The 11,585-nt window shown below is 45.0% G+C and overlaps 1 protein-coding gene across 1 annotated transcript in view; it reads right to left on the bottom strand.

Annotated features, from left to right (window-relative positions):
- NAA16 (N(alpha)-acetyltransferase 16, NatA auxiliary subunit) overlaps positions 1-11,585 on the bottom strand; it is a 65,535-nt gene that overhangs the window by 6,857 nt on the left and 47,093 nt on the right. Inside the window, exons 14-15 of the mRNA XM_015427865.1 lie at positions 8,915-9,128; positions 3,890-4,083 (exon numbers count right to left, since the gene is read on the bottom strand). Coding sequence (XP_015283351.1) covers positions 3,890-4,083; positions 8,915-9,128 — 408 coding nt within the window. The remainder of the gene's footprint in view (positions 1-3,889; positions 4,084-8,914; positions 9,129-11,585) is intronic.

The following is an 11,585-nucleotide window of genomic DNA, read 5'->3' as shown; positions in this document are numbered from 1 at the left end:
CTTAGACAGGGTGAACCTGTTTGCCATCCGTTTGATAAAGTCCCCATGAGATTTGAGATCCTCTGACAGAGAAATCGGAAGATCATCGCCCACTTGTTGAGGTGGCGAGGGTTCCACCAGAGGATCAGGGATTTTGTCCCCTGATTGGGAGGAAGCGTCTGAGGAGGCGGAGTGCTCAGACGGTTCGGAAAAAGACATAGGTGGCATCTGTATCAATGGAGTCGGATCCGGTGGATTTTTAAACTTTGGAATTGTCGGGTGCGACAGCTTGGAGGGTTTGCCTGTTGGCCTCGACGGTTGGAGCCTCACAAACGCCGGTGTCGATGCAGGATCTCGATGCCGGGAGAGACGTGAGGAGGCAGACTGACAGTCCCATTCCATCGGTTGGAGTGGAAACTACGGCATACTGCCTGTAAATAGGTAGGCCCCATACATGTATTGCCACTGCTGTTGGTCCCAGGAGGGCGGTGGTGGCGGGTGGATCGGTGCCGATGGTCGGTCTCGATCATCAGGTCGGAGCTGTGAAGGATGGACAGACGCATCAATTCCGCGGTCTGAGTGCAGACTTTCGACACTGGAAAACCGGGAGATCTGTGTTAAGTCCATATCATGCTCAGAGTCTGTGAGCTGGATAGGATGCAGCGAAGACGACCGAGATACACCTTGTGGCTGCTGTCGGCACTGAGAGTCAAGTGAAGCAGCCCCCAAAAGATTCGATTCCGTGGCCCTCTGAGGGGTCAGTGGAGATTGCACAGGGGTAGTTTTCTTATGCTTTTTAAGCTTGACTGGCCGACCGTCCTTGCCTTCCCTGCATTTTTGGAGGGAGTACTGGTTAAGGACTGAGATGTCTGGGTCGAGCGTTTCAGCATTGGGCCATCGACATCTATGTGAGTCGGTATCGGGGACAGAGCAGCCATCGATGCCGAGGCGCCAGTCGACACTGACGCATGCCCTGAAGTGTCCTGTCAATGAAAGCGCTGACTCCAAAAGCACAATGCGAAGTCTAGCAGCTCTCTTCTTCCTTGTCTGCTTCGAAAACTTTGTGCAATGAGCGATTCCCCGAGGCACAAAAGACAAAGCGAGTGTCCATCTGGGGGGAGCGATCTTGCTGCCACACTTAAGGCACCGTTTAAAGAAACCCCACCTCTTGGCCATAGGTCAGGAGAGGGGGGGAACACATGACAGAGTCCAAAAGGAAATAAATCCATAGAAACAAAGTCAATTTCACTTAACAAAAATAAACAAGAAAAACGAAGAAACTTCAAAGAAGAGGAACAGGCCTAAAAGCCCAAATTTTTTACCAGCCAAAGTGGAGAAGATCTTGCCAGCGCAGCGGTCAGAAGAGAACTGGCAGGATTGTCATGCCCCTCCCTTGCTCATGTGCAGTGGGGCTGGCGTGCAACTGGGGAGTGGGCGCGAAAATCCCTTTGGTGGGTTAAGTGCGCGGACTCTAATCTGGGAGAACCGGGTTTGATTCCCCACTCCTCCTCCACTTGCACCTGCTGATGTGACCTTGGGTCAGTCACAAGCTCTGGCACAGCTGTCCTTGAAAAAGAGCAGTTTGTGTCAGAGTTCTCTCAGCCCCACCCACCTCACAGGGTGTCTGTTGTGGGGAGGGGAAGGGAGAGGAGTTTGTAAGCCGCTCTGAGACTCCAAGTGAAGGGCGGGGTATAAATCCAATCTCTTCTTCTTCTCTTCTTTGAAGAGGAACTGATCAGGCGCACTATATCCCAGAGGTGTGATGCACAGAGACCACGAAGAAGATCTTATTGGGTAAAAAACCCATGCCCCTTAAGTATTTTCCAGAATATACTGATCTGGGGATGCATTTTTAAGAGCAGTGGTTCCCAACCTTTTTGAGTATGAAGACCCCTTTTAAGATCAAAGGAGCTGTGGTGGCTCAAGTGGTTAAGACGCTGAACTGCAAGCTGTGGAAGGTCAGTAGTTCAGCAGTTCGAGACCCGAGTGTGCCGCATGACGGAGTGAGCTCCCGTCTCTAGTTCCAGCTCCTGCCAACCTAGCAGTTCGAAAGCAAGAAATTGCAAGTAGATAAATAGGTACCACTTCAGTGGGAAGGTAACAGTGTTCCGTGCGCCTCGGTGTTTAGTCATGCGGCCACATGACCACGGAAACATCTTCGGACAGCGCTGGCTCTTCGGCTTTGAAACAGAGATGAGCACCACAACCCTAGAGTCAGACTCGACTGGCTTTCGAGCAAGGGGACCTTTACCTTTTAAAATCAAAACCTTTTGTGGACCGTTCCCCCCACCCCCAGGACAGTAGTTGTACTGTTAGTACCCACTGATCAAGAAAATAAATTACGACAAAAAAGATCAAACGTGCTTAGCGGGCATATAGTTTTGAGGAAACCCCCCCCGCCATAACTTTGTGGTCCCCGGGGGCCCCCCCAGGTGGGGGGGACCACTGCTCCAGAGAAATTCAGTGCCTCCTCCTATTCATAGAAAGATGACTCGGTCACATTCAACAGATAAGATCTATTTGAATATAAATTTTGCTAGGGAAAAGCCTCAGAACAAGGGATGCATCTTGCACTGAGAATCCGCCTGTGACTTGGCCGGAGAAGGAATCAAGCTCAAGGGCTCTTCATCAAGATCAAGGGCTAACACCCCCCCCCCCACTTTTTCAAATATTTTGCCGGCGTCAGTCTCTCTGCTTATTGTCTAACTTTAGAAATAGCCAAGGTGGTGTCCAGGCAGGGAAAGCAAGCATCCTCAGAAATGGGCAGGGTAGTTGCTTCGAGACAGGCAGTGGGGGCACAGGGGAAGTGCATTTCCCCCCAGCGGCATGGCCCCAAGAAGCCTCTACGGCCTGTTGGATGTGGGCAGGAAAAACGGGATGGGGAGGTGTGCCTCCTCATGCTCAAGCACCACGGTTCTGATGGGTCTCTGCAGCCCACTGGAACAGGGCAGTGGCGGGACAAATGAAAAGGGACCCCTACTCAGTATCCCAGACTCTAGAGGCATTGCATTGGGAGGTGCCAGCAACCATGCATGGCTGAGTGTCGAGGATGAGCTGAAAAAGATCTTCAGTAGCGACATGGAAAATGGTCACACTATATTTGAAAAAGGCTTCCAAGGCCCCACGGCAGCACTGATGGGAGCACAACCAGTGTGCCCGCACTGGAGAGAACTCACGAGAGAGTTATTGTACTGGGGTAGAAAAATATCCCAGAGGCAAACATTTTAGCGATCACTAATGGTAGATGTTTTTCATTAAAATTTCTGACAGTTTATACTGATCAAGTAATATCTTAGGTTCAAAACATGGTTTTTGTTATTTTAAACTGAAAACAAAAAGATATAGCTATACAAAGGTGCAGAACTTGAGTGAATATGCAAAACAGGAAGGGCAAATCTACTCAAAAGAAACATCCTGCATAATGTCTAATCGTGTTGTCAGGTTCCAAGTGTTTGTGTATGCAGCAACTTCCGACAACACAAACAGGCTGGGGGGGGGGGCATTTTCTACTGGAATCTGGTTTGGGGTAGAAATATATCCTGGAATACAATCTATGAAATACTTTTCCCACAGTGTTGCTATAGTTATTTCAGAAGAAAACGGAGTACTCAGATAGGAATAAAAGTTGAGCTTGTGTTTCCTCACCACCCGGGGACAGAATACAGTACCTGATCAGACAGTTCCACTCATATACCTCTGCACCCTCTTCTGTGGCATGTTTCATGTGGTTATGTGTACAGTGGAGGGAAAGCTTGTGCATGTAAATTTATCCTAAGTATTCCTGCAAACATTTTTCTCAATTCTATATAACCTTCATTGCAAAAGGGTGTCTAGGGTACGGAATCAAAGCGGAGTCTGAATATTTTACGATAACGCAGTCTAAATGTGCAGAAGGAGAGCTGAAGAATACCCTTTCCAGTTTTTCAGGGACGAGTTCTTCCTTGGGCCCGCTCGTTTCCTCCTCTTCCTCATCTCGCTTCTTTTTCTGATTCTTTTGCTGCCTCTCTCTTTCCGCGTGCTTTCTCTCCTCTTCAAGCTTCGCTTTCTTCTGAGCACGTCTTTGTTTGCTAAGCAACTTCTTCAGTTCCTTGGCAGAAAGGTTTTCTACAGATAATGGACTATATTTTAATATGAAGAATACAAAGTCTGGATGTATTAAAAACACATACATTTTTAGGTTTCATATTTAACTGGTGATAAAGTTGGAGCACAATTTTCATTAGATATCCTATAGAAGGAAAGTGCTAACTATGTAATAAAGACTCCTACAAAACTAGTAATCTTGACCTAAGAAGACTGGTCTTCTCAGGCATTGGTAGTTGGTTAAAAAATAAAAAGCAGCCCTGACCTGGATAGCCCAGGCAAGCCCGATCTCATCAGATCTTGGAAGCTAAGCAAGGCTGTCCCTGGCAAGTCTTTGGATGGGAGACCTCCAGAGAACACCAAGGCCGGGAGGCCAGAGGCAGGTTATCAAGTCACTTCTCTGAATGTCCTCCGTGCCCCAGCAGGAGTTGCCAGAGGTCACCATGGCTTCAGGCATGGGCACGCACACACACATGCACACAAAATGCAAAAGTTAAAAAAAAAAACCGGACATCCAGTTTATGGCGACACGCTGGCGGACGCATCTCCTGGACCTCCCGGGGATGTGATCTGCGCACCAGCGGATAGGAGGGGGGGCGACGGGTCGCTACCCCCCCGGAGTCTTGGCAAAAGGCTCCTAACCATGGGGCTTTTGAGGGGCGACCTTTTCGCCAGTGCGATGCTGGGGAATTGAAGCGTTCCTCTGCCCTGACGGTCCTGCCGCTGAGTGTCCATATGGAACTAGAGCCGCTGACCAGGACAAGTGTCGGAGATTGAGCATTTTGAACGTGTGCCGAGCGAGGTCGTATGACCAACAATGAACAGTGAGTCGGGTTAAAGCGAATACGAGAATTTAAAAAGAAAGCTACCCCCTGGGAATGGCAAGAAAAGCGAGTGGGGGAGGGGCCCCTCCCTCCCACATGCATAAACAAAAAAGCAAGCTAACAAGGGGGGTTACTAGGGGGGAGTGGAAGAAAAAGCGTTGAAATTTGTTTTGAGAGACTTACCAGAGCGCGGATAAGCATATGGGCGTATTTCAGAGACTTTAGCAAGCTTTCATAAAAGTAAACAATCCATAAAGATGGCGGGGAAGAGGACAGAGAAAGACAAACCAGCAAAAGTGAAACCAGCGGGGAACATGAGCCCTCGACCGGAAGAGGTCACTGAGTTCTCCAAAATGTTGGCAGATTCCTTGCGCCCTCTGCTGGACCAGATGACTAACATCAAACAACAGCTGACAACTCTAAACCAGAATCTTGCAACTCAGCAGCTCCAACTGACTGAGACTTTAAAAATAACAGAGCAAACGACTGAGAAGGTGAAGGAAATGGACGCCAACACTAAAAAAGTCAAGAAAAAGGTGCAAAAGCTGGAAAAGAAACAAGCTTCGGAAGAATCACAACTTTTACAGCTGCAAATTGAAAAAGCAAATTTGGTCCTACAATCTCAAGGGGTCCCAGAATTAAAAGACGAGAATCTAAAGCAACTCCTGAGTGAAGCGTTAGCCCCAGTTATAGATCTGAAAGCGGAGTATCTTGCGAGCGAAATGGATGTGGTCTACAGGTCCTATTCCATGTTCATTAAGAAGAATAATCTACCTGGGGAAATAGTGGTCAGATACTCGAAGAGGCATGTGAGGGATTGCAAAAGAGAAAGAAATATAAAGACTTAATCCTTTTTCTACAAACAAACAGCATTGTCTACAGATGGTTAATTCCAGAAAGTGTCATTTTCAAACTACACAATAAAAAAGAAAATATTGACTCTGTTTCCAAAGCACATGAGTTCCTGAGAGTGCAGCTGGGAGAGACAGCCAAGGTTGAGAAGGAAGAAGATCAAAGCAAATCTAGTGGCAAATTGGACTCTGTGTCTTCTGACGAGGACTCTCTTTCCAATAAAGGGGCAGCTGCCCCCAAACGTACATATAAATTGAGGATTAGAAAAGACAAGACAAAATGAAGGCTGAAGGACTCTGAATTGTGCCTTAAAATTTTAGTTTTATTATGGGATGCTGTGTGGGTTCTCTTAAACAGTTAGATCAATGGATAAAAAGATAAATAATTTAGCATAACCGACTATGTTCAAAGTAATACTAGCAATTCAAGATTAACATTTATATAAGCTGTTTTTATGATCTCCTATACTTGGGGTTTTAGTTAGTAGTGGTTTTCTTTCCTTTTTCCCTAGATGTAGTTACCCTTTCCCAATTTTTCATTGTAGTTTGTAGTCTATTAAAAATGCAATAAAAAATCCCCTCCGGGGGGCAAAAAAAAGAGCAAAAAAATAAAATAAAAAGCAGAATGTAGTCATAAATTTTATTTATTTATTTTATTCAACTTTGCAGCCACTCTCCCCCAGTAAACTGGGCTCAGAGCGGTGCACAACACAGTAATAAAACATTGATTAAAATCAGGTTGAAACCAATAGCGAGAGCAAAAAAATAAAATAAAAAGCAGAATGTAGTCATAAATTTTATTTATTTATTTTATTAAACTTTGCAGCCACTCTCCCCCAGTAAACTGGGCTCAGAGCGGTGCACAACACAGTAATAAAACATTGATTAAAATCAGGTTGAAACCAATAGCAAACAAAAATACAGCTAGAGATGACACAAAGCACCAATAACGCCCCATCTCACTGGAGGGGAGGCGGAGGGAGTGCCAGAATGGAACCGCCGCTGTCCTCAACCAAACGCCTGGCAGAACATCTGTGACTTGCAGGCCCTCCAGAACTGTAGCAGGTCCCGAGGGCATGGACATTGTTTGGCAGAGAATTCTACCAGGTTGGACAGCTGGATATCTCTCGGGCTGGGGACCACCAATAGGTTTTCATCAATAGAGGGCAGCAATCTTTTGGGGGTATACCAGGAGAGGCGATCCTGAAGGTATGTAGGTCCCTGACCATTAAAGGGCCTTGAAGGTCAATATCTAACCTAAGTACTAACCTAAGCTAGTACTCCACCAGAAGCCAGTGCAGCTCACGCAGCACAGGATGGATGTGTGCTGTGCGCAGTGTCCCTGTGAGGACCTGTGCTGCTGAGTTCTGTACCATTTGGAGTTTCCAGGTCAGCCTTAAGGGTAGGCCCATGTAGAGCAAGTTTCAATAATCCTCAGTGGAGAGAACATACTGTTCATCACCGCTCGCTAATTCCTATGGAGCCTGGTAGATGAGGAATCCAAACTGAACATGACAAAGTTTCACATGTTTGAAGTAATGCTACCTTTCCAACCTATACTATGCTAAGAATCCTCATTGTCTTAACAGTGCTCTGAATGGTGATGTGTAATACTGTGAGCCGTCCCTGAGAAATTCTACCATACCTGACTATTCTGCTATCATCATCAATATCTAATAATCTAAAAATCAACATGGCCCCATCTGTGGACACTTAAATCTGTAGACTGGGGCCATGGACACAGAAGACAGACCTTTCTTTAAACCTGAGAAAAGCCCTAGGTTTGCATAAAAACCGGAAATCTAAACACAAACACATACACAAACATATATTGAGTTCAAACCCACCAACATAATAAAAACAGAACCCGCAGCTTTAAGAAACATATGCCCTCAGTGGCTGTTGCTAGGCAACCACAACTGTATTGCAAGCCTTGGTTTCTGACCGTGAAAGGCAGGGAGGGGTGCCAGGGCTTTCTCCAGAGCAGTATTGGCCTTTGCAGGAAGACTCAGATTGCCTGACTCTCTCAAGCGTAGCAGCAGCCACTGGATGAAAGCCAGTGTGTTGTAGGGATTAGAGTTTCAAACTGGGATGTGGGAGTCCCAGGTCTGAATCCCCACTCTGCGATGAAGCTCACTGGGTGACCTTGGGCCTTGGGCCAGTCACACACTCCCAGCCTAAGCTACCTCACAACATTGTTGTGAGGATAAAATGAAGAGGAGAATGCTAAAAGCTGCTTTGGGTCCCCATTGTGGAGAATAAATGAAGTGGGGACAGATAGACATTGTGGGGTATAAATGAAGTAAATAAAGAATAAATATAGTTGAAGATGGGGACAGATAGAAGGTATGTTGGTTAGTGGGCAGGAAGGAGAGAAGGAAAAAGGATATGGGGAGTGGCTATGAAGACTTTCAGGAAAGGGAAAAAGGAAAGGGGGGAGGAGAAAATGACATGTCCCCTACAGGTCCTTGCGGGTCCCCAACTTGTATCACACAATTCCTGAGTTCTACCTGTAGCTCGTCTCCTACTTCACAGCAAATGGTGAAGTCAGAGGCTTAGTTCTAGCCAAAGTGGCAAACTTTTGCTCGAGTTATACTACTTCCAGTGGCAGGTGGGAGCTGACATGACTGGACTAGCCTCCTTTTAAAAAGGCCCCTGTACTGGTGAAGAGGAAGTCTAACTAAAACTCTTCCTCCCTGGCATTTAGTTTGCTATGCAGCAAACAGTAATGTCTAAAGAAACATTTGATCCCCAAACCCCCTTTGGAAGTCTGGAGATTACAATTACCCCATCGTTGTCCCTTGTGCTCAACATCTCTTTCATTTAGAAGATTTTTAGCACTCAGTTTACATACATTTTGGGTTTTTGTCTGCAGTCGAAATAAGAGCTAAGATTCTTTTTTAAAAAATCTAAATTTTGGGCCAGACTTTTAACTCTATCTTGCCCATTGCGAGGGTATGATACCATTCTGCAAAGCCGATGATTTTTGTAAAACTGAACTACCAAATACATTTTGCACTCCAGAACATTTAATTATACTTTTGCAGGACTAAACAAAAAAATAAATCTCAGAGGGAAAAATAGAACCTTTAACATCCTAAAGGAAATAAACTTGTACAACACTTTTGAAATTGCATTTTATGCACAAATTAGTTTTCCCTTACTGAATTTAAGTACCTGAATTCACTTCTTGCTCTTTGCTTTCGTTAGCTAGCGGACTGTCATGAAGCTTCAAGTAGATTTCAATGGCTGCCCAAGCAGCCTTGAAGTAGAAGGCGTGTTTCCTGAGAACGTCTTCCAGCCTCAGGAGATCGACGTAGGCACGCAGCGTCATCTTTCTCATGCAGTACGTGTGGAAGTCAAATTGATCATCTGTTATCTCAAAAAAGTGCTTCGAAAACAAAAAGGATTTTCATAATGCAAGTTACTTCTTATCCTTACCCTACATATTCAGAAAGCAGCGTAAAATGTTTTAAATAACATACGATAGCCAGAAAGTATATTAAATTAGACAAATGAACTGACCAGCAGACACAACGTGACATCTTTAATTGGTATATTTTAATTGGTACAACCACGCAGGACAAAAGGATCCAGCAGACCAAGTTTAAGGATTTGGATTTTGCTTATTTTTCTTGCCACAACAGCTTTTTGCAACTTCTAAATTTTAAGAGGTGGCAGACTAGATCTATTTCAGTTCAACTGGAGAACATCTCTGTTCTGTAAGGAAAGCTTGCCCCAAAATATTCCTCAGTGCCTAGCAAGCCTTAGCCTTTCCTCTAAAACCTATACCTATTCTGTAGCACCACAATGAATGGATCTCCTACAAAACGAATTCCAATTAATTCCTCACCAAGGATTTACTGTTTTATTGCTAACTACTATTTAAGGGCATTGCAATACTGGCCATCTTATTTTCAATCCCTATCTTACCTCAATTACAAAAATAAAAATGAAAAAATTCGTTGAGTGTGAAACTGAAGTCCTTAGTTTCTCCATCTGGAGATGGGGTGTCATCACAGTTATCCACCGTGATCTCTTGGTCCTTCATCAACAATGTAGACAATATCAGAGCATATCTAAAATTAGGAGTGTTTTGATCCCAGTGTGTATCACTGTTCTCTTAGTTACGCTGAACCTCATTTGCCACATTTTCGCTCAAGTACTCTGTTCAGTGAGATCCCTTTGAAGTTTGTTCACTTTCCTGAATAATTTGATGTCATCTGAAAATGTGAGCACTTTACTTTCCACCCCAGGTTTCAGATCATTTGAGAACCAGTTATTAGTGTCCCATTGTGGGAACCCAGTGAAGACTTCTCTCCTTTGTAAGAACTATTGACTTCTACTCTCTAAGAGTAGTTGCGGTATTGCTTAATGAATCATTGATGGTTGTAATTAATTGGAGTACTTAATTGGAGTAATTAATTTCAATGATTTGAGAGATTTAAATATTGTACTTAATTTTGAGCTAATTAGATGATTATTTAAAGAGCTGGATTAAGTAAACATTTATGTTAATCTAAACAAATTGATTTAATTATTCGGCAACTAAATAAATAAGAAGATGGAGAGGAGAAGGAGGAGGTTGGATTTATACTCCAACCTTCACTCGGAGTCTCAGAGTGGCTTACAATCCCTTCCTCTCCCCACAACAAACACCCTGTGAGGTAGGTGGGGCTGAGAGAGCTCTCAGAGAACTGCCAGAGAGAACAGCTCTGCAAGAACTGTGGCTGACCCAAGGTCACACCAGCAGCTGCATGTGGAGGAGTGGGGAATCAAACATGGTTCTCCCTGCTTAAAGTCCATGCACTTAACCACTACATCAAACTAATCCATGAGAGATCCTGTCCTCTTTCCCCATGACAGCTAAATTTACTTAGGCCCCGGTCACACAGACTGGATATCGCCGGGGGGGGGGGAGAGGCGTGGCTAATTACCCTGGCGCAGTTTGATCCACGATTACGTGATCAGACGCACCGGCGGCACACCACGGGTCCTTCCCTTGCCGCCGGTGGGTAAACGAGGGACCGGAGGGGAATGCCACGCGCCGGCGCGATCACACCACGGGAGTCTGGAGGCAGCCCGTGGCAAACATTTACTAGTACTTTGGAGGTACTACTTTTTTAACACGCATTTTCGGCGGTAAGCCACGAGTGCGCTCCACTTCCCAGATGTTGGGGTGTGATCACGCCCGGATAATCCGCCCACCATCCGTGCCTCTCCCGCGGCAACTTTGCCCAGGAGACTTTGGTGACATTATATAACTTGGACTTCCAAATGACTTTGACAAAGTACCTCACCAAAGACACCTGAGTAAGCTTATCAGTCGTGGCTAAAAAAAAGGAAGCATAGGCGGGGAGGGGGGGGGATAAATCAATCAAACAAACAAACAAACAAATAAATAAATAGCTGTAGATAATAAATAAATAGCTGTAGATTTTCCAGGCTGTCTGGCCGTAGTCTTGGCATTGTAGGACCTGACGTTTCACCAGCAGCTGTGGCTGGCATCCTCAGAGGCATAACACAGAAAGATAGAGTCAAGGTGAGAAGAAAAATGGTAGGCAGGTAATTTATATCTACGGATTGGCTGTTGAAATTCTAATCTTATCTGTAGTGTTGTAAGATGTAGAGCATTTTGTGTTTTTCAGGACAGGAGACCATGCCCTATTTATTTTTAAACTCTCTTCTTTCCTGTTGAAATTGTGTTTATGAATTTCAATGGCTTCCCTGTGTAATCTGACATGGTAACTGGATGTATTTCAGTGTCTTGGAACAAGATACTGTGTCCTGTTTGAGTTAGGCTATGTTCAGCCACTGTTGATTTTTCAGGTTCACCAAATCTGCAGTG

This window comes from Gekko japonicus, unplaced genomic scaffold (genome assembly GCF_001447785.1).
Source record: "Gekko japonicus isolate JY-2015 unplaced genomic scaffold, Gekko_japonicus_V1.1 scaffold694, whole genome shotgun sequence".
Classification (NCBI taxonomy): domain Eukaryota; kingdom Metazoa; phylum Chordata; class Lepidosauria; order Squamata; family Gekkonidae; genus Gekko; species Gekko japonicus.
This window is presented reverse-complemented; position numbering and strand designations above follow the sequence as displayed.